The sequence below is a fragment of the Cervus elaphus genome, chromosome 13 (assembly GCF_910594005.1).
Source record: "Cervus elaphus chromosome 13, mCerEla1.1, whole genome shotgun sequence".
In the NCBI taxonomy this organism is placed as follows: domain Eukaryota; kingdom Metazoa; phylum Chordata; class Mammalia; order Artiodactyla; family Cervidae; genus Cervus; species Cervus elaphus.
The window spans coordinates 12174012-12197512 of record NC_057827.1 but is presented as its reverse complement, the minus strand read 5'-3'; the positions used below and the strand labels follow the sequence as shown (position 1 = coordinate 12197512).

At 52.4% G+C, this 23501-nt stretch overlaps 1 protein-coding gene across 3 annotated transcripts in view; it reads right to left on the bottom strand.

Moving 5' to 3' along the window:
• Positions 1–23501, bottom strand: part of IGF1R (insulin like growth factor 1 receptor) — a 301102-nt gene that overhangs the window by 7805 nt on the left and 269796 nt on the right. For all 3 annotated transcript variants that reach the window (XM_043921449.1, XM_043921450.1, XM_043921451.1), the window contains 5 exons: positions 21537–21766; positions 21183–21293; positions 17257–17416; positions 14092–14221; positions 8205–8339 (listed from right to left, as the gene is read on the bottom strand). In XM_043921449.1, coding sequence (XP_043777384.1) covers positions 8205–8339; positions 14092–14221; positions 17257–17416; positions 21183–21293; positions 21537–21766 — 766 coding nt within the window. The remainder of the gene's footprint in view (positions 1–8204; positions 8340–14091; positions 14222–17256; positions 17417–21182; positions 21294–21536; positions 21767–23501) is intronic.

Below are 23501 nucleotides of genomic sequence, written 5' to 3'. Positions count from 1 at the left end.
AGGTGAGGATCTACTCTGTCTCTCTCTGACAGAGGTGAGGATCTACTCTGTCTCTCTCTGACAGAGGGGAGGATCTACTCTGTCTCTCTCTGACACGGGAGAGTCTCTACTCTCTCTCTCTGACAGAGGTGAGGATCTACTCTGTCTCTCTCTGACAGAGGGGAGGATCTACTCTGTCTCTCTCTGACAGAGGGGAGGATCTACTCTGTCTCTCTCTGACAGAGGGGAGGATCTACTCTGTCTCTCTCTGACAGAGGGGAGGATCTACTCTGTCTCTCTCTGACACGGGAGAGTCTCTACTCTCTCTCTCTGACAGAGGTGAGGATCTACTCTGTCTCTCTCTGACAGAGGTGAGGATCTACTCTGTCTCTCTCTGACAGAGGTGAGGATCTACTCTGTCTCTCTCTGACAGAGGTGAGGATCTACTCTGTCTCTCTCTGACAGAGAGGAGGATCTACTCTGTCTCTCTCTGACATGGGAGAGTCTCTACTCTCTCTCTCTGACAGAGGTGAGGATCTACTCTGTCTCTCTCTGACAGAGGGGAGGATCTACTCTGTCTCTCTCTGACAGAGGGGAGGATCTACTCTGTCTCTCTCTGACACGGGAGAGTCTCTACTCTGTCTCTCTCTGACAGAGGTGAGGATCTACTCTGTCTCTCTCTGACAGAGGGGAGGATCTACTCTGTCTCTCTCTGACACAGGAGAGTCTCTATTCTGTCTCTCTCTGACAGAGGTGAGGATCTACTCTGTTTCTCTCTGACAGAGGGGAGGATCTACTCTGTCTCTCTACACGGGAGAGTATCTACTTGTCTCTCTCTGACACGGGGGAGTATCTACTCTGTCTCTCTCTGACACAGGTAGCCTTCAGCTTCTCCTGACTTATGTCCACCGCTGCAGTCACTTCACCCACATGCAGGACTCAACCCTAACTCTCACATCCCGAGAGGGACAAATACAGGTCCCACACAGAATCTGTTATTACAAGCCAAAGTGTCAGTCGCTCAGTCGTGTCCTACTCTTTGCGACCCCATGGACTGTAGCCCACCAGGCTCCTCCGTCCATGGGATTCTCCAGGCAAGAACACTGGAGTGGGTTTGCCATTTCCGCCTCTGGGGGATCTTCCCCAGGGATGGAACCCAGGGCCTCCCACATTGCAGGAGGATTCTTTGTAGGTGTTTGAGCCACCCATAAAAGCCTCTTACTACACGTATTTACATAAAATGCAAACCAGCCTTCTATCTGAAGCATCTCCTGCAGCCATTGGGTAAACATTATTTCCAGAATGAGAACGCTGAGGAGGCTGAGCAACGATCAGTTTTCCCCACAGCGCTTGCCTTTAGTTCTACACACGCTGTTTCCAGGCTTCCTCCTGGGTGCAGGGGGCCACTGGCAGAGAACCGAGGACAGGCAGTGCCAGGCAGTGTGGCTGCAAGACAGAAGGGACGCACAGCCCCCTTCCAGTGCCGGGGCTCAGGCTGCACACTGCCTGCCCCAAGGTGGCAGAGCCAGCCTGGGAGACGGGCTGCCCTGAACCCAGTGAGAGCCTGGGGCCAGGGTCCCTGCTCAGGGCCAGGGCGGGCAAAGAGGGCACCTGGGAAGCCTCGGCATCACATGGCCACAGGGACCGGCCCAGCATTGGGCCCGAGCCCCCATAACAGGCGGCTGCAAGCAGAAAAAGCCAACACAGGTTCTGACAATGGTTCAGCACAGCTACGGGAGGAGGGGCACCCCTCACTCACCCGGCATGCAGAGGGCTCCAGCTACGCAGACCTCCAGGCGTGCGGGAGATGGCTGAACCAAGGTCCAGGCTGCCAGGAGTGTGGAGGCGGCTCTGAGCAGACAGCGGCCTTTTCTCATGGAGACCAGAGTGCCTTCCCTTCCACTTCTGTTTTCTCGCCAGAAACTGTTTTATGTTTTGTTTCAAAACTTCTGGCTAATGAGATACTTTTCAATAAAAATGGCCCAATGGAACGCCCCACATCTAGGAAGCTCAAAGTGCCCCCAAACTGGCTTCCAGCCTCAGGCTGACACTTGACAAACCTGAGTCTGGTCCCAGAGACCACTTCAAAGAGAGAAAGCGCAAGGGGACAGGAAGGTCGACCCACCAGGTCGACCCGCCAGGCACCCTGAAAGACCTGGGGAGAAGGGTGTCATGTCAAGTCGGAGAGGAGAGGATGTGACCTTGAGTGAGGGCGGGAACAGAAGAGAGGCCGGCTGCCTGCTTTTGTAAATCAAGTTTTACTGCAGCAGAAACACCCGTTTGTTGACACATGGTCTGCGGCTGCTTTCAAACCAGTAGTTGTACGAGCTGAATAGTTGAGATGGTTTGGCCTGTGAGCCCTACGGTGTGGCCCTTGGCAGAAAAAGCTTGCCACCTCTGCTCTAGCGGAGAGTTAGACAAAACATGAAGACTATCTTTTCCCCTCCCAACTAAACCACCTACACGAGGTCAGAACGCTAACCCCACAGTAGTCGACCAGTGCTCTCAGTTTTATGGGTGTATACGGCATCCCTCTGCATGGTTCTGGGAAGGTGTGTATCATAATAAAGCCCCATTTTATAGACCCCCAAATGAGTGAGGGTGTGGCAGGAATGAAAGTCTCACAAATGACCTGCTTGCACTTTGATCACCACCACCAACCTCAGAAAGAGAAACTTGCTCTCAGCCTCAACAAGAGAGACCACAGTCCTGCCCCGTCTCCCTCTCTTGGCCATCCATGGACAGTCACAGATGTTGTGGGGGCTTTGCAGATAAACTGGTGACTTGTTCTTGGGTCAGATGGCAAACAAGCCCCCTTCCATATCCTCACCTTCATCATTTCCTATGAAAAAGGACCAACGCCCCCCCCCCCCAATAAAAAATAAAAATAAAGAGCCATAAATACACGACATGCCTCTCGATGGCTCAGCTGCAATTTCCTCTCTAGCTGACTGGCTTATCCCTGAATAGAAGCGCAGCCAGGGCCAAGGACACGTGATGTGTCCTGGCTCCGGGTGCCTCAGCCTGGGGCTGGGGAGTGCCCTGCAGGGGAGGAGGCCTGTGAATGACATCGGCAGACACAAGCCACGTGACAGCGTATGAACCTCTCCAGAGGCACGGCCCCCCAGTGCTGCCCATAAAAGGCAGTGTTTTTTCCCTCAGCGAGATTCAAGACCTTGTTTACACTATCTCCACAAGAAAACTTTCCAGTAGACTCTAGAACGATTTTTGAGCTGATAAAACTCCTCTTTAAAAAAAGCAGATTTTTTTTTTAACAACTGGTCAGCTCTGGGGAGCAGGAGCCATCTTGCAATGAATGCCCGCACAGGAGGTGCACGTGTGCGTGGCCGTCACCTGGGCAGGGGCAGGGGCAGATGGAGCCGCCACCTGTGTGTGCCCGCGGAGGCCACTGGCCGTCTCCACCCCACCCTCAGCCCGGCTGTGTGGGCAGGCTGCGGTCACCTGCCAAGAGTGGCCTCATCGTCCCCATGAGGACAAAGAGATGGCGTTGCAGAGAGGACCTGCAGGGCTCACAGCACCCCTCCTTGCCTCCCGGCAGCCCTGAACACTCAGGCTCCTGCCCCACTCCTCGGCCGGCAGGGGCAGTGGGCCGGGGCCAGCTTCAACGCTCAGCCCACGTGCCTCTGGCTCAGGCCAGCGATCGCAGGTGGGGCCCAGCCCCTGGGGAAGCAGCCGCAGGCTCTCCAGGCATGAGTGCCATCCCAGCCTGTCTGCGTCCCACTCAAGTGCTCGGTTCCCAGAGGACTGGCCCGGGATCTCTAACAGTGAGCAAGAGGGAAAAACCGTGCTTGAAAACTGCAAGACAATCAGAGTCTACCGAGTTTGCTTCAGACTCATCTGTGAGTTGACGACTCTGGACTGAGAAGCTCCAAGTCCTCTTGAACAGCGCACCCTGAAGGCCTCCCTGGCCGAGGTCCAGCTGCACGATCTGGGGGGCCATTGGCAGAGAGCATGCTCCCTGCTCGGTGCCCGGTTCTGCTCCACCCGCGCCCCGGCCTCTCAGTCACTGGGCCGGCTGGGAGGGTGACCGAGCCCCGCAGCCCCGGCTCGGCCAGGGCAGCTAGCACGTGCTCAGAGGGGCTCCAGGACACTGGCAGCGTGACTATGGAGGCCTGAGCGCGAGACAAGGTCAAGGAACCGCAGGCCAATCGGTCTCCACCCCGTGCTAAGCGGTACACACTGCATCTCAGGGCTGAGCCCCACGGGCCCGGCTGCACTACGGCCCGGTCCACGACGCCGTTCCTCTGAAGCCGGGCGCCCGTGCTCTGAAGGGCATCAGGACTGCTGGCTGCTCAGAACAGCCAGCAACTCCTTGGCACCGCCGAGCGAAGACACTGGGCTGAGCTCCCCCAGCAGCCCGTGAACACCCGCCCCGTTACCCTGTGGGTGTCATCCACACCTCCAGAACCATGAAACCGGAGCACATAAGCTCTCTTCCACGTGGGGCCCAGCACGGCTTTCAGGCAGCTCCCAGGGGCTCAGTGACTTTCCTCTCTCGTGGGAAAACAACAGTCATTCTTTCAGTTTTGTAATAAAAGAACCCCATCTCCCAGAACATGTCTTCCTCACCTAAACTCATCAATAAAGGACAACATAGATACTCTCTATGAAACCAACTTGCCTCCTCTCGCTTTCTTAGAAGGGAGAAAGTTTGCCAAGAGGGTTCTGGCTGGCAGGGCAGAAAGGCCTCCTGAATTATACATTTAATATTCCAGAGTGACCGCACCACGTACGTTTCCTTGTCACTCCAGGCTGGGAACAGGAAATGCGCTGCCTTTCCCAGGGCAGGGGTGCTGCTTCCAAGGCATATTAAATTATGATAAAGCTCCTGTCACCTGGAGGCAGATCAGCTTCAGGCGGCCCACAAGTTTCTCAGAAACAATGATGACTCAAGTCAAAGAGAGAAAGCTCAGGAACAGTGCCTCACCTCCCACCACCCCCAAACCACACGAACAAAGCTCACACCTGCGTTCCTGGACTGCTGCTACGCTTGCTGGCACACCACCACTGCCAGCGTTAGGTTCTCTCCTGGCACCAGACACGCTCATACAAATTCAGCGGGCATCATTCCTCAAAGTCCATTACTTATGCTTTTGTTCTGAAGGAAGAGCGTTCTTCTCATGGGCTGCCAACAGTACCGTGGCTACACTACTCACAGTGGAGGGCAGTCACCAGTCGGGCATGGTGGCTGACCTCCAAGACCCTCACGTCCCGGTGTCCACGCCTCACAGAATCTGCCGTCACATCAGACAGAGCCCACAGGAAGCGCTGGACACCGAAGAGCATGACTGCCAGGCCACGAAGAACACCATGCGTGGTTCCTGCTCTGCCATGCGAGCGACTGCCCTGGGCATGGTGGGCGAGCTCCGGGCCCACGGGCCACATCTGGCCTGCTCTCTGATTCTGCAAGGCCTGGTAGCTAAGGATGACTTTTATATCTGTATCAATAAATGGTTGGGAAAAAAATCAAACAAGAACAATATTTTGCGACAAAATGAAAGCTATGTGAAATTCAAATAAAGGACCCAGACATCAAGCTTCCCTGGACCATCAGCGCGCCTGTCATGCCTGCTCCTGTGATGTCTCTGGCTGCCCCTGTAAACAGCCAGATGAGCAGCTGCAGTTGAGATTGCAGAGGCCACAGCGCTGAAAATATTTACTACCTGCCACTTACCATATGTCCTTCTGGAGAAAAGGCCTGCCGAGCCCTGCCCTAGGAGAAGCCAGCCACACAGCAGGAGGACCCTGAAGCAGCATCACAGAGGAACTGAGGCCTCGCGTGGCACCCAGCGGGGGGTGCTCTGCTCTGGACATGGATCCCAGCCCCACTCAAGCCTTCGGATGAGTGTAACCCTGGCTGCCAGCCGGACTGTGACCTCAGGAGAGCTAAGCTGCTCCTGGCTCCCTGACCTCCACAAACACTGAGAGATTAAAAAATGCTAACTGTCGTCTTCAACTGTTAGGTTTCAGATAACGTTATGCTGCAACTAAAAAAAAAATATTAAAAAAATACAGAGGAGAAGAGGGAGAGTTTCCACAAGGGGGCAAGAAAACACACTGAGCAGCTGTCTGAGTTCTCTGCCAGCTCTGGGTCCCGAAGCCTGAAGACGCTGTGCTAGGCAGTCTGTTGGTGAGGGATCCAGGACGCCTGGTGCCCCCTGACGCACAGCCTCCTGAGAAGTGGAGCTTCCTGTCACGGTGGGTGTATTCTGTGCCCCACGTCCAGGACATGTGCCGGTTTCCTAGGCCAGACCCATGCTCAGGTGATCAATGGGCACCCCACCTCCACACACATACACAAACACTGAGGCAAAGATGCTGCCTTTCCTGTGGCATTCTCTGGCCTCTTTCCTAACTCCCTGGAAGCTGTCCTAGAGACATAACAGGCTTTGGCTGAGCAAATGCTCAGAGGCAGCAGCTAAGGAGTAGGATGCCTACTCCTTATGGACAGCTAATGTTCTCTCGAAGCAACAGCACAGTCAGAGCCAGAAGAACAGGTCCTACGCCCCCCTCTCCCATCCCACCACCCCTCCCACACTCTACCTGGAGCTTAGGGATCCAGTCTTGGAAGCTACACTAAACATGCTTTAGAGGAAAAATCAAAACTGTGATTTATTGCCAAGACAGTAGTTTCTGCTTCCCAGGCTGCAGCCGTCAGACTCTAAGATGGTCCCCAAGATCCCCACCCCTGGTGCAAACACCCCGTATGATCCCCTCACCTGCGTGGGAGGGGCTTGTGAACATGATGGGATCTCCCTCCTTCATTTAGGCTTCTAATAACTGACTCTATGTTAATCAAAAGGGAGATTACCCAGCATGGATGTGACTTAATTAAGTAAAAAAAAAGAAAAATGCCAATAGCAGCAGAGGAAGTCCTCTTGCTGGCCTTGAAGAAGAAAGCTGCTTCGCTGAGAAGCTCGTGGCAGGGAGTGGCGGCAAGGACCAGGAGCTGGGAGCCAGCAGACCTGGGGACCTCAGGCCTATAGCCACAAGGAGCCTACTCCTGACAGCAGCCCGAAGGGGCCTGGGAGCCCCAGATGGTCACAGCGGGCTTGACATCTTGATCTCAACCTTGTCACATGGAGCAGAGAACCCAGAGTCCCCATTTCCCGATCCATGGAAACCTTGAGAGACCAAGTGAACTGAGCCTTCCCGGCTGCTGGGCTGATCTCCCTGGTCCCCACTCGGCACGGCCCTGACTCACGTCTGCACCATCCGGCCACGGCGCGGCCCTCCCCCCAGCCAGGGCTCACTGGAGGCTGGTGCTGCGTGGCTGGAGGCAGGGAGGCGGCAGATCTGGAGGGGGCGGGGGGGCTTCCACATGGACAGAGAGACAGCCCAACTCCTCTGGGGTCTTTTCCAAGGTGAGGCCAAACCTGTCCTGAAAAGTGCTTCTGGAAAATTCTTGGATTGGTCTTGAGGTATTAGTGGTAGCCTACCTTCCACGTATCGGGATCCAGAAAATCGTGAGCCCTGCCTTAAGGTGCATGTCAAAAGCAAGCCCAGTCCTCCTCACCCATGCCTGTCTGCACCTGACGACCCAACTGCAGCACACCTGCACACCCTCACACCTTCAGCAGCGCTGACCACCACAGACTGAGGGGATAAGAACACCCCTGCCCTAAGAACACCGAGCAGGGAGGCCCACGAGGCTGGTGGACCATTTCCCATTCCTGACGAATCTCAGGACAGAAAGCCGTGTTCCAGGAGGCCCCCTGAACTGCCTTCCGGTCCACACGGCTGCTGGAGGAGGCTGCCAGGAGCCCACCCCTCACACTTCTTACGACTTTTGTAAACACCTAACGGAAGAAACCCGAGGGGGACGCAGGTGGTGGCAGCGTCCTGGAGCGGCCTGCAGCAGGTCTGAGGTCACCCCCGGAAGCCTGGAGGAGCCTTGCCAACGGCTGGGGAGCAGCCCAGGGCTGTGGTTTCAGAGTAATCAAGTATCAGGTTGCTCCTTTTTTTTTTTTTTTTTAAACAACTCTGCCTAGAGAAGATTGGCAGGGATTGCTTTGGTCAAGTATTTCACAAAGACATTTTGCCTGAGAAACTGCAATGCAAAAATCTTCCCAGGATTAAGGAAGACGGGGTGGGATTAAGGCACCAGCCCAAATGCCCAGGTTCTTCCGTTAAGATAAACCCTCGTCTCAATTGCTCTGGCCGGTCCAGCACCGCCAGGCCACAGGGACCCAGCACATACGTACAGCATGTCAGGACAGTTGTCCGGCTTGTCCAGAAGGCCACCCTCCATGACGAAGCGAAGGACCTGCTCGTTGGACAGGCCCTGGTACGGCTGCTCGGCCAGCGTGGCAATCTCCCAGAGGACAACCCCAAAGGACCTGCCAGGAGAGAAGAAACGTGAGGTGCTCGGAAAGGGAGGATGGGGCCGGGAGCCCCCTCCCTTCTGGCAACTGAGCGCACGTCAGGCACGAGCCAGGCGTGGGCTAAGTGTGGAACAGCTGCCTCGTGCGTGGCAGCTCCAGGGGCAGGACTCTGCCAGCTGAGGACAGCGCGTTCAGGGCCCGCGAGCGCCTGACCTCTGATGGGAGCCCCGGGTGAACGGAGTTCAGGGCCCTGCGGGGCCACGTCTCCCAAACGTGGTTTATCCCACCGATAATCAAATGCTGGTCCCCAGGCCTGGCTAGGACAGTGACTCAATGGCCTCAAATGCTGTCTGGGACGAGCAAGCTGTTCAACAAACTTCCCATTCTGGAAACTTTAACCTACGTGGCTCTCAATGCTGCCTGCAGGTCAAGTTTTTAACACATACCCGTGCCCCGGGCCCCTGACTGACCTCACTGATCTGGGCTAGGAACCTTGGCTTTAGGGTGTTGAAAAGCTCAGTGGGGATCTTACAGGTCCAGGGAGGCCTGGGGAGAGGGGGGTTCAGCCTCACAGGTGGGGACAGCGGTGGGCAGAACTGGCTGGGGCAGGGCCCCCATACCAGGAAGGATCCTTCAGCCCAGAGTTGAGCCAAGGGGGAGGTGGGTAGCCAAGGAACCAAGTCAGCAAGGGGAGCAGGTTCAAGTGCAATCTGCCTTGAATGTGCCTCTGCTGGTCGATTTAGAAGATCCTACTACTTGGAGAAGGAAATGGCAACCCACTGCAGTATTTTTGCCCAGGAAACCCCATGAACAGAGGAGCCTGGCAAGGTACAGCCCATGGGGTCACAAAGAATCGGACACAACTGTGTACTCCTGGAAAACAAACTAATACAGATATACACATACACAGGGACTTCAGACCGAGGACGTTCAAAAGGGCAGTGCTGTAAACTGCAGAACACAAGTGCCTTCCCAGCACACATCGCCATCTTTCACAAATTCTCCACGGTCTATTTGCCTTTCCATTCAGCTCATTTCCACAGATTAAAGCTGGCCACTCGGCAGTGAAGAGCAAGCCTGAGGGGCTTCCGACTGGACCTTTGCAGGCCAGGGGTGTGGGCAAAGTCGCACCAAAAATTCTGGGGCATCCCTTCCCGTCCAGAGCTCAAACTGATGCTGAGAGCAGATGTCAGACATTCAGAATTTTAGTCCTCAGAGGACTGACCCAGCCAAAGTCCTCCTGGACCTCAGTGACCAAGGAATAGTCTTGACATTGCACGAGAGGTCTAGCAAAGCCCAAGGCCCGAGCATGGTGCTCACAGGCCCGGCTGAGGGTGTGCGCCCCCCATCAGTGTGGGCTGAGGGGTCTCGCAGACAGAACCAGCCTGGTCACCTAGGTCACCGCCTCAGAGGCCACAGCGCCCAACTGACCGCAAGCCTGGACTGAAGAATCACCTGCAGATGCAGCTCCCCGAGGCCCATGGCTCCTCCTGCCCCGTGCGCTCCTCGGCGGCTGCCAGGCAGCCAGCGCCCGCTGGGTGGCGCCGCCCTGAGCCCCCAGTGCCTGCTGTCCCCTCCGAGCTCCGGGTCTCACCTCTGTCTCGTCACCCTGTTCTTCCCATCTGACAGCACCCTGAGCTCTTCCTTCCCGCGCCTCTCAGAGCACCACCACAGCTTGTCCACGTAGGCTCAGACTTGCCCAAAGGTCTGGTTCCTTCCCTCCAGATCCCCAGCACGGCCTCAGTGCCGATGGCCCCCTCGCCTGGCCTGCAGGACACCTCCTTTTTGGCACTGACTTCGTACGTGATGGAGCTTTACACTCTAGGTATCACCAACTTCTTTACACATGGCTCTAGGTCCCTCTCCTGCTCAGCACCCTTGAAAGTCCTTTTCGAGCCTGAAGAACTAGCGCTGAACCACTCACATAGCAGCCAGGGCCTCACTCGCTCTCTTTTCCGCTGACTCCCCCGAGGAAGTCCCACCGTCCCCCACATGCACTCAGTGGCTTCCTACCACTGTGGCTTCCCCCAGCGTCCTCACTGCTCCACAGGGGACAGTCCATACTGCAGGGTGCCCACAACTCCAGCTCTTCTGGGAAGGGGGTCCATGACCTCAGCCTGTCAGGGTCACTTCCTGTTCTCCACAAGACTTCGTTCACCAGCAGGTCTCTAGCATCTTGCTCTTGCACGCACTGGGCGCTGAGCCTGGGCCATGTCAGGGCACACCCGTGGAGAAACACAGCAGGTAACACAGTCGGCTCTCCCCGCAGGCTTTCCCCAGAGCGACTCTGGTTTGATGTCAGTGTCACCTGTCAGTGAGGGCCACGCAGTGCTGGAGTCCGGGTGTCCTGCATAGGACATGACTAGCTGAGTTCGGTCATAATTCTGTCCCAAGCTATGGAGGCTAACATATCTCTCTCCACCACCAATGTGCCTTCCTGTCGTCACCAGCTGTCACAGGGGCCATTTAAAGATCTGTCGAGGTTCCTCGGTTCAGTTCAGTCGCTCAGTCATGTCTGACTCTTTGCGACCCCATGAATCGCAGAACTCCAGGCCTCCCTGTCCATCACCAACTCCCAGTGGTGATATCCACTCATGTGGAACCACTCATGTCCATCGAGTCGGTGATGCCATCCAGCCATCTCATCCTCTGTCGTCCCCTTCTCCTCCTGCCCCCAATCCCTCCCAGCATCAGGGTCTTTTCCAATGAGTCAACTCTTCACATGAGGTGGCCAAAGTATTGGAGTTTCAGCTTCAGCATCAGTCCTTCCAATGAACACCCAGGACTGATCTCCTTTAGGATGGATTGGTTGGATCTCCTTGCAGTCCAAGGGACTCACAAGAATCTTCTCCAACACCACAGTTCAAAAGCATCAATTTTTCGGTGCTCAACTTTCTTCACAGTCCAACTCTCACATCCATACATGATCACTGGAAAAGCCATAGCCTTGACTAGATGGACCTTTGTTGGCAAAGTAATGTCTCTGCTTTTTAATATGCTGTCTAGGTTGGTCATAACTTTCCTTCCAAGGAGTAAGCATCTTTTAATTTCATGGCTGTAATCACCATCTGCAGTGATTTTGGAGCCCAAAAAAACGAAGTCTGACACTGTTTCTCCATCTACCTGCTATGAAGTGATGGGACCGGATGCCATGATCTTAGTTTTCTGAATGTTGAGGTCCCTCAGACGTCCCCAAATAGATCTTACTTCACAGATGAGCAGCTGAAGTCCACAGATGTGCCATGATTTGACCAAGGCCACAGAGCCAGAGACACTAGGAAATATGTGATGCCTGCAGGTTTTCCAGGAGCAGGTCATTTACAGTGTGACTTGACATCAATGCCTCATACGAAACCCAGTCTTGAATTTTGTGCATTTAGTCCTTAAAGATTAGGCAAATGCACTTGTGTGAAGTCTTTCCTAATTATGAGCATCGGGGTGTTTTCCCCAAGGAAGGGACAACCGGGTGTGAGTCTCACATCAATTCCAGTGCAGGTTAAGGTCAGCACGCCTCACACCAGGACAGGAACGGTCAAGGTCCCACTCATCAGCAAATGAAGCCTACACACGCCCTGCTGATGTGAATTTGCCACTGAAGAACCAACAACTCTAGGAGGGAGCAGAAGACTCTGGATGCTTGTGGCCATCTGGAAAGCTTCTCAGTAAGTCAGGAAATGGAGACTGTTGTAGGCGATTCAGTTGCTCAGGAAGGAGACGCGCCTTCAAGCTGGGGGTTCCACGCCCAAGTCCTGGGCTTGGTCCCTCCCTGCCTAGAGGCACACCTGGTCTTCTCACCCAAAGGAGCCACTCCTGTGGGACACGCCGCTACAAGGGGGCTACAGGAGGGACAAGCGCAGCGCCCAAGGCCTGGGGATAATGCCTCCGAGGATAGCAGGGAAACACAGAGACATTTCAAGCAGAGAAAAGAGACCACTTCCTTGTGACTCCAAGGCCTGTCTTATCAAAACCAGAGCAGGCTGTGAACTGGAGAGAAGGGCCAACGGGGTATCAACAAGAGGCCAACTTAAGGATGTCTTAAGGATCAGGGCAGTCTGTCTTGTGGGAGAGGAATTAGCAGTACCAGGGAAATATGTGAGCAGAAGCTCAACAACCAGCTGTCAGGGGCGCTGTAGATGGGGCTCGGGGACCAGTCCTGACCTCAGAACACCTTCTTATCCTAAAATTCTGAGGTATCTCCTTCAAAGTCAAATACACTTCTTTGCATTTCTTTTTAGACTTTAACTATGTAGGAGTGTCCTGTGCCATTGAATACACTCAGAAATGATTTTCATTCCTTCAAGAGGGAGCACTTTAGATTCTGGGCCACTGAAAAGCCCTCTATATTCTCCATCATCCTGGCCTACCCACCTTACCAGTGTTATCCTCAAGGACTATTAAAAAAAAATGCTAAAGCACTGTCAAGGCCTGAACAGTGAATGGAATGAAGATGAAATCCCTACTCTTATTTGTATATATATATTTTTTCCTCATGGTTCATAATATCTGTCTCATCAAATGGAAGAAAAATGGCAATGAACACGCTTTGCTGCAGCTTGTCACAATCACTGCTAACCAGAATTTGGTAAACTTAGCCTATGGGATATCAACAACTCTAGTTTTATCTTTCTGCCCTGCCCCTGTTTTCCTTGGCTCCCGTGGTTTTCTATTTTATTGTCCTGTAAGCTGACCTCAAAATTGTTGGAAGCAGGGATCCCAGAATAAACAGACGCAGCATGGACCCAAGTCTGCCCCTCCCCGTCATCTCTGTATCTAAAAATGGCGTTGAGCACTTTGATTTGACCATGAAGAGAGAAGCATCTTGAACGGACTGATTGCAAAACAGATCTCATACTTGAGCTCAAGAAGCAATCATGCTTTGCTGGGTCATGTTCAGATGCTATTTCCAATTTGCACCTGTCTTCAAAACAGGATCCAAGGTCCTTGAACTGTGTGGAAAGGGTCAAGAGTTTAAAAAAAAAATGACGTCTGTCACTGTTTAAATAGCTCCTCTATGTGGTCATCCCAATGGCTGGAGTAAACAACTACCATTTCTGTGATCCATCAGCAACGGGATCTCCCCAGAGGACAGCCAAGAAACTAGCTGACGTTCTTGAAGGCAGACGTGCCAGGGCCTTCGCCTGCCAACAACTTCAGTCGTATTTCAGAATCTGACCACCTCTCCACAAGGCTGCTGAGGAGCTGCAACAAGCACTGCGAGTGAGAGGCTCCTGCACCCTCAACTGACACTCCCTACCCCGAGGTACGACCATGACCAAGGGGAACATTTTGCTTTCCACCCCATCCCTGGGTCAACAACGATGACCCCCTGGAAGACCCATTGCAAGAGGGCAGACAGCAGATGGGACCAGCAGGAAAACACATCAAGACTCAAGCTTTGGCTCTAAAATAAGCAATGTTTGCAATCTGAAGGTTTAGTTAGGTGAAGCAAACCCCCACCCCCCATACACGCTATCATTTATTGTGAAAGAAAATGAGAGAAGGCAGGCAGGGGATGAAGCAGAAAGAGGTGATGTTTTCTGGCGTGTCCCCACCTCCCAGCCTCTGGGGCTGTGTCTCTAGCTCTGCTAACGACCGGGTGAGCACCTCAGTACTGAAAGAAATATTGGTCCTGCAAATTTAGGTCCCACAAGTGCCCACTGACAATGGGGATGTGTCCACGGCGAGGGGGTGGCCCGCATCACACTCAGCCAAAGCTGGACACAAGCATCAGGGAACAGACAACGGGAGGACAGCACAGGACTCGTACCAGACGTCAGAGTGAGTGGTGAAGACTCCGTCCTTGAGGGACTCGGGGGACATCCAGCGGACGGGCAGCAGCCCCTTCCCCCCTTTCCGGTAATAGTCTGTCTCATAGATGTCTCTCGTCATCCCAAAATCTGTGAGGAGGAGAGAGGGCGTGAGGTTACCCTGGGCGAGCACTTCGGGGCAGAAGCGGAGGAACAATGACGGCTCAGAGAAGGCCTGTGCCCGCGGCCAAGCCAAGTGGGCACTCATGTAGGTGTCTGCGCTGCCGTCTGATGAGGCGGAAACTCTGAGGGTCGGTGAGTCACACGACAAGCAAATGCCCAGACATCTCTGCCTTTAAATATATTTATACCATAATTCTGTTAAAAAGTTAGCTCCCTCATTGCATTTAAAATGAGAGGCATCTTACAAATTATCAAGACCCACAGATTATCAGGAGAATACATACTGTGTAGGGCAAAGGTCATTTATCTGTGGTTTAAAAACATGATCAAATAGCCAGGAGCATGTTGACTTTATTTACTTGGTAGCACCACCTCATTATCAGAGGAAATGAAAGTAGTTTCACCATCTAATAAGGGGGAAAATATTGAGTACCAATTCACTGCAAAAAAAGTCCACAGCAAGCTGCCTAAGAGATGCTATTTACTAGGCCCTGAAGCTATTACTCGATAATGTTTTTCAACATAATACTCCCACTCATTTTTGAAAATGTCTTCCATTTTCCATGACTCTAGAAGAAGTCACATAATTATGTTTGATGGCAGGCTTGCTTTATAATCCTAAATTATTGCTTCTCTGTCAGATTTTGATTTTCCACTCAATCATGTAACCTCTCCTTACAGGGCGTCTTCTGTATCCTCCTCAGGAGAAAGGGCCGCTCTCCTTTTTAAAATGTTCATTTATGTCTCTAACTCTGCCACAAAGAGGTAAGGCTACAAAGCAAACACAGTGGACAAAGTTCCTTGGACGCTAACCAACATAATTTCCTTGTCCCATGCTAAGGGCCATTGAACTGCCTCTGGTAAAATTGCTTGCTGTATTTGTAATCCATCAGACACTGGGCATTAGAAAAACATTTTAAAACCCTAGTAAAGAATAAAAATGAAGAGCTGAAGTCTTATCTCCAAATTAATCCAGTGACATGCAAAATAGAGGATTTGCTTTTACTTGCACAAAAAGGAAAAAAGAAAAAGGAAACCCCAGAAAAACAGCACAGACTATTCCTTCCTTAACTCAAAAGAAAAAGTTCAAATTTTAGGAAGAAAAACCCAGGTACAAAGAAAATGTCACGATACATACGCCACCTGGTTAAACAGCAAACTGAGTCCTTGCTGATTTGGACTCTCAGTGGCAAGTGGCACAAGAACGGCTCTCGGGGCGTTCTCAGCGGCACTGCGGGGCGGCAGGGCCAGAGGGAGCGGCAGGGAGTTAGGACGTGCCCGTGCCAGGCACTGAGGCGCCCTGGGCCGTCCCGCACCAGCCCTCCAGCATCTCACGGCTCTTACCATCACGCCCCCTTCTGAGGTCAAGACACTGAGGTTCACAGAACTTAAGACACCTGCCTCAAGCCTCGAGGCTGCTGGTGGCAGAACCAGGTTTCAGTCTAGTTAGCAGCTGCCTGGCTCCACACCTGGGGAAGGGGAGCTGGTGGGCATCCATGTGGGAATAGTCTGAGTCACCGCTGAGAAGGGCGGGGAAGGGAGGGGGCGCACAGAGGAAGCCCCGGCAGCGGCCTGAGGGCCTTCCCTGGGAGCCCCGGGGCAGGACAGCCTCTCAGACTCTCGGGGCATCAAAGGGCCAAATCTAGGGACACATGAAGTGATTGATGGCCAAGTATATCTGCTCTGTGATACAGCTCCATCCAACACCTCAAGCACCTTACAAATGAAAGATAAAGACATCCTACTTGGGAAAGCATTCTAGAGGAGCTACTCACTGTTCATCAAAGGGCCAAAATATTCATTCAAAATCACTGTGTGAATGAGAAAAAACCACAGCGCTGCTAAAGGATGGTGAACACGTCCAGAACAGACAGCTTATGGGCTAGGCAAAGAGGCTAATTTTGAATAGCTTTTGAATATAAGGTCTTCCTGCAGCTTCTCAGAATAAATATTTAGCATTTTTCTGAGCCATGGTCATCTCATAGTGGGAAGAGCAGGTGGTTCCTGAGCAGCCCTGATGTTACATGTGTGTTGATCAAGAAGCTTCAAGGACTACAGTTAAAACCAAGCCTAAAGGCTGAAATAAACTCCTAACCAGTGACCAGAAATGTAATCCACTCCACACTTCTGCTGTTATGGTGGGCAGTGACAATAAGGGTTCTAAGGAGCAGTCTGGTTAGACATCAAGTCAGGGTTACGACGAAGATCCCAAGTGGGGCCAGAAGAACCCGCCTGCCAATGCAGAAGATGTAAGAGATGCAGGTTCGATCCCTGGATCAGGAAGATCCCCTGGAGAAGGGTATGGCAACCCACTCCAGTATTCTTGCCTGGAGAATCCCATGGACAGAGGAGCCTGGAGGGCTACAGCCCATAGGGTCACAAAGAGTTGGTCACAAGGACTGAAGTGACTTAGCACACACCACAAGCATCAAGAGCTCAGAGGCTGATCAGCTCAAGTGTGAGCCCTGGAGAGCGGTGGTCTTCCCCCGCCGAGGGATTACCACCTTCCTGTCAACACTCCTGCTCGGTGCACGGGATTCACCTAGGGGACCTCACCTCTTAGAAAACTCCATGGACCCCTGGTTGTTGTGGGGGAGATAATACCCCTTGTAAGCTGGAAAACTGGAGGACATACTGGTCACCTGGATGGTGACTTTAAGGCCCAAGTCAAAATCTCCTGAGGACATTTTCTCAACTATTCTTGGAACCGGTGCTTACAGCTGTTCTGCCGAGAAATGCCCCAAATGCCAGGAGAGGCAACCGCAGGGATCATGGCCTCAGCTCGCCCTTGCCCACTGCCTGGCCCGCTGCGCCCATGTGCCATCGAGATCAGAGCCAGCCTGGCTGGCTGACTACCAATGGGACACAATCACATGACCCCCAGGAGCAAGCCTCTGCAGTCACAGGAAGCGTGGGGAGACCTCTCCACAGGTAGGCTCATGCCCACGGGGTCCCTAAAACACGTGCGACTTTAGCTCAGATCTGAACAGCTAGGCACACACCTCCGATTTTGACTGTGAAGTCTTCGGCCACCATGCAGTTGCGGGCAGCGAGGTCTCTGTGGACAAACTTATTGGCGTTGAGGTACGCCATGCCGTCTGCGATCTCGCCAGCCATCTGGATCATTTTGCTCAGGCTGGGAGGTGCGAGCGCTGGATTATTCTGTTGGGGAGTCGGAGAAAAAAAAAAGATACACGTGAGAATTTAGGAATTTTTCCCACCCCACGCTCTTTCAGGGTTTGTCAATCCTCTTTTGTTCAACCTGAGCACCCCAAGCCACTCTGCGAGGAAAGCAGGATGGGCTCAGGAGGAGGCCGTGGCGCTGCCCTCTGACCTAACGCGGAGCTGCAGAGAGAAGCACCTATGAGCACAACTCGGACCTTTGGTGCTGGGTGGGACCAACAGCATTTAAAGTGAAGCCAGTGATTTTTGATTTTAAGAATTCTGGACACTCAAAGTCCAATTAGTCTAAGTCTTCCTTTTACGTCTACAATTCAAGCCCATACAGGGAAACGGAAGGAGAGGACATTACAAAGGTGGTGTGGAAATAAGTAAACGGGTTTCCTGAATGGATACCAGATGCATTATTTCCCACGAAAGCTTTGTTATAAATTATTTAATCCTTCTCTTTCCCTTCCACTTTCTTGTAAAGTACAAAGACATCAAGACTAATATGTTCCCCTTACAGAGTGGCATTCCTTGGATTATAATTTTCTGTGCGTGCTGTGGAAAGCAAGCCCTTGACAGTTCATTTAAGTCCAGCAGATGCCTACTCTGGAGCAGACCGATGTCCAACAAGTAACATGGGTAAACATTTCATCTTTGCAGAGGAGGGCAACATACCAACTTCGGCACTGAAAAGAAATACCCCCAAAGGATAAGTCCACTTAGGAAAACATCATATAAAATGTGTGGCCAAGTTTCTTTATCCCAAAAGGTTCTGTGCTGACCATCTCTTGCTTGTGTGAGCTCAACACTTTACCTCGGTTTCCCCGACTACAGAGCACCTCTTGCGACATGAAAAGCCGTCCTGCTCTGACAGGCCCCGTGCATGCCCTCCCCAGCTCAAACCCTGGGCCCCAGGAAGAGCGTCCACTGGCTCCTGCCTGGGCTCTTTCACACCCCTGGGTCAAGGCGGGGTCACTGCTGGAGGATGACCGGGCACCATGCCTACGGGTTTCTGGCTTTGCCCACTGAGGGGGCAGTTTCTGCCCCAAAGCTGGCTTCGAGAAGCAGAGTAACAACTTTCCAAGTACTTATGGGTTGGTTCCCTACACTTGAATCCTGAAGCTACTATCAGCAATGTCTGTGGTTTAAAATCCTCATCACTGAGCTGCCTGGGGAAGTGATGAGACGACCCGAAGGGTAAGCCAGAACACCCCTTTCCTTTACAAAGGGGCCTTGTGTGGATGAGCCTTTCCAGGGCTTTAGATGTGCCTGGGACACTAGGAAAGTGGCAGGTAAATGTTAAGTTTACGCTCAAGATGTTGTGGAGTATTAAGTTAGGTGCTTATTAGAAGTGGCCACTCATGATTAATATGACAGAGATTGCAATGGCAACCCCCTCCAGTGTTCTTGCCAGGAAACTCCCATGGACAGAGGAGCCTGGCGGGCCACAGTCCATGGGGCCACGAAGAGTCGGACACGACTGAGTGACTTCACTTTCTTTCTTTATGACAAGTGGCCATTCATGATTAATATAACAAACAGAAGCAAAGAAAGGAACCTGATTTTAATTATTGAAAGAGAGGGCTGACTTTCTGTCAGTTCATGGTGCTAATACTGCCATGCTTTCAGATGTTTTAGAGAACAGAAATCTTTAACTTGCTTAGAACTACTTAAGACGCGCACACACGCACATCCACAGTCAGCGAGGGGAATGTGTGAACCTCACGGGTCGGGGAGCAGGATGCGATGCAGAACATAACAGAAATACAGGACAAGCACACACAGCTTTATACTTGACATGGGTTAGAAAGCACAGCTCTAAATCTGACAAACCTAAAAGTGAAATTTTGATATGAGAAGGACCAACCCTCTTATGCACATGGAAGGAAACCAAGGCCCAGAGCCCGAAGCCACCGCCTGAGGGCGCAGACAGCAGTGGCAGAGCCAGGCCGAGGGCGACGGGCTTTTCATCCTGAGGCTGAGACTGGGGACGAAGGAAGTGAGTTCTTCAGGCTCCTCAGAGGTGGCGTCAATGAACCTGATAGGAAACACGCTGCCACGTCTCCAGCCACCAGCTGATGAAGCCTCTCTCCTTGTGCTGGTCTGGGAATCACAGAGCGGGCTGGGGCAAAGCACTGAGGTCCAGGGGAGCTGGGTGCCCCGCCAGGCAGAACAAAGGGTGGGCGTGTCGCAAACCACCCTGCTCGGGGCCTCGGTCCACAAGGGGCTCTGTGGGCCTCGCAGAACCACACCCATCGGCTGTGAGTAAAGGAAGCCACGTGTGAACGAGTGCTTGGAACAAAAATTAAGCAACTACTATTTGGGAGATGATTCAGTTGCCAATTAAAAGAAGAAAACAAAGGATTAAGCTCAGAGACAGGCTGCAGACATTCAAAAAGGGTAAAGAAAGGGCAGGACCCAAGGCCGTACAGCAGACCCAGTGCTTCCTCAATAGGCAGCAAGGTCAAGATCCGAGTGAGGACCGGAGACCCAGCGAGGCAGTCAAGTGGAAGGCAGATGTGGCTGGTATTCCTTCTAAGTATTTATCTCCCAGTTTACTCCTAGAACTACTCTCTTAAAAGTCATGTCTCCAAATTATTAAAAGCTGGGTTCACGCTGCCGAAGGAGACACACCACAGTGATGAACCTGAAGCTTGTAATACAAATTGATATTTTTCCTGAGACCAGGCAGAGATCATGAGTTCAGCTGAGGCGGTGATCATTCAGAAGCTCAAGCAAGACGTTGACTGAAGTCAGCTGGAATGCGGATGCAGGAGGGGAGCCCCATTTTCAGAAATAGGGCTCCCTCGGCTCAACAGCTCAGACTGCCCACGGGAGGGGAGAAGGAGCACGTGAGGCGGGGGCTGATGAGGGAGTGGGAGTCTGTGCACCAACCTGGGGGAAGCCATCCCGGCAGAGGAGTCAGGTCAACCTGACACTGAACTCTGACGAGCTCGGCCCAAGAGGAGGCAGCAGAGATGGGTACCCCCAGACAGAGTAGGGGGCAGGAAAGGCTACAGGGAGGCAGCAGTGTGGACGGGTCTGTAGGTGGGAATTGGAGAGATGGTGCTGGAGGAGGTCACGCGGGGGTAGAGAGAATGAGGTAGCAGCAAAATCCCACAGGGGTTTGGTTAACAGGGTATCTGCATACTGGCAAGGGCATCTCACTGAAGATCCAGGTCTCCCTATAGTCAGGGAACTCCTTCGTATAAAGCAGGAGTCCCCAACCTCTGGGCCACCGACCAGTACCTCCTGTCAGATCGGCATCGGCATTAGATTAGAAATAAAGTGCCCAATAAGGGCTTCCCTTAAGGTGGCTCAGTGGGTAAAGAATCGGCCTGCAATGCAGGACATGTGGGTTTGATCCTTAAGTTGGGAAGATCCCCTGGAGGAAGAAATGGCATCCCACTCCGTTATGCCTGGAGAATCCCATGGACAGAGGAGTCTGGAGGGCTACAGTCCACAGGGTTGCAAAGAGCTGGACACGACTGAAGTGACTTAGCATACATACAAAGTGCACAATAAATGTAATGTGCTCGAATCATCCCCAAATCATCCCCCGGCTCTGGTCTGTGGAAAAACTGTCTTCCATGAAAGCAGTCCCTGGTGCCAAAATGGTTGGGGACTGCGGCTATAAAGGACGGAGAACCAAGCATGCAGCAAGAAAAGTACATGAATTTAAAGGCACAGCATCTTCTGGGGAAGGTTCTAAAGGAAAGGGAACAGATGACATGGGATGAGGATGAAAATCGAAACTTACCTCCATTTCTGGCCTCAGAGACCGGAGATAACTTTTGAGGTCCCCCCGGGTCATCAGTTCCATGATGACCAGCGTCGGCTGGCCCTGGGACACCACGCCCAGCAAGCGCACCTGTGAGGAAAGAAAGAGGAGCTGAGCGGGTGAGAACCCCCCACGACCAGGCTCCCCCGCTGCCGGGGCTGCCGGGCCGGAGCAGAGCGGGATGACGGGCCCCTGGGGCTCACGGGCCGGCCCTGCACCGCATCTGGAATCTCCGTGTTGTGTGCACAGCGTGTAAGGGAAGAGCGGGGTGACGGGGAGCCCCCTGGAAGCCGGGGTGAGTGTGTGTGGCCCACACCCAGGGCCCACTCTTACCACGTGGTGGCAGTTGAACTCCTTCATCACCGAGGCCTCGTTGAGAAACTCAATCCGCTCGCGCATGCTGGCGGCCTCGTTCACCGTCTTAATGGCCACCCTGGTCTCGGGCTCATCCTTGACCACGCCCTTGGCCACGCCTTCGTAGACCATCCCAAAGGAGCCCTGGCCCAGCTCCCGGCTCATGGTGATCTTCTCCCGGGCCACCTCCCACTCGTCAGGCACGTACACTGAGAAGGAAGAGGCCGGAGCTGAGCCAGCGGGACCAGGGGTGGGCAGAACACAGTCTGGGCAAACTCCAGGCCAAGGAGGACTTTGCCACTTCCTGAAGCCCACAGAGGAGAGCATCGGGGGACACGGGTATGTGGCTTGTTCTGGAATCTCCTGCAGGCTAGGGATTTCAGCAAGGCCACTGTACAGTCAAACATTAGGTTTTCAAGTCCCCACGGATTTCCAGATAATTCAAAGATACCAATGGCAAGTAAGAAACACAAAGTTGTCCAATTTCAGATGTTGCTGTAAGTATAAAACTCACACTGGATTTCAAAATATAATGTAATACTTCAATAATTTTTATACTGACTGCATATTAAAACTGATACTACTTTGGATATACTGAGTTAAAGAAAACATTATCAATATGTATTTCACTAGTTTGTTTTTCCAATTTTACATGTGGCTACTAGAAACATTTCAGGTTTCTTACAGGGCTGGCATTAACACTTTCATGGGTAGCTCTGTTCTAGCCTGGACAGAGTCAGAAACCCTGGGGCACTGAGTGACTATGGAAGCGATGAGCTCTGTCTCACTGCTCATTACTACCGAGGAGTAGTCAGTGGTGACCAGCATGGAGGAAGGGACAGCTCATGAGCAGAAGGGTCTCCCCAGGACTTGGGCCTGGGCTCTGTGAACTCAGGGACCCCCCACCACTGGGGTGAGGGGCTAGGGAATGAGGCCTGACGATGACTAAGCCTGAATATGATTTCCTCTCCAGCCTATGCTTCTGGTCAGATTCAAGCTGGTTTAAGAAAATAAATAATTCTAGGCAGGAAGAAAGAGAAAGAAAGAGGGAAAGGAAGAAGGGAGGAAAGAAAGAAAACGGAAGAAAATCCATCCGACCACTCTGATGGGTAGGTGAGAACTAAAATAAAATGTACTTGTTCCACAGATCCATAAGAAATTTCAATTATAACCGTATTCTTCTAATACTGCATGCTCATGTGCTTGTCTGAGAGGGGAACCCCTGGCTGGCTCCACTGATCAGAAAGAGATGGTCCTGGCTCAGAAATGCAGAAAGACTGGGAACCTGTGGTTGCCTTTATGCTTTTAGATGTTAACTGTGGGCCTTCGGCTGGATGTAAGAGAAGAAGTGGGTTGACAGCTGTATCCTAACTCCCTCGTAAAGATGTCTATGAATCACGCCCAGGAGATACCACCAATTTACATCTCTAAGGAATGTCCAATATGAACTATGTTAATCAATATAGAATTTTCTTTCACATACATTTTTGTATTTCATAGTAGGTAGGTATGTGTTCAGGAATGTCACAAATGGAATTCCACCCTCCATACGGCTTAGACAGTTTATAGCCTGGAAGAGGAGGCTGATGCTTGCTTAGGAGAGTAAGTACGCAAGACATCCCAGTAGGTAAGACTCTTTCTGATACCCCTCAGAAAGTATAAAGAGACAGTCTATATCCATTTATCTCTGAAAATCCAGGCTTGCTTTTAATCAGAATTAACTATGTAGCACGCCAGGAAACACGGAGTTAAAACCAATCACATTCATCCCTTGGAGGTGGCTGAAGTCAATACTCACAATCCCTTCTCTCAATTCAACCCAAGAGCTCTGACTTTAGCCAGCAGTCCTAAGCCCTGCCGGGCAGCAGAGGCTTATGTGCACAATGCTATCAGCGTTTCCCTGGAGCGGATTTTCAGTGTGCTTGGAGAATGGTGACATGCAGA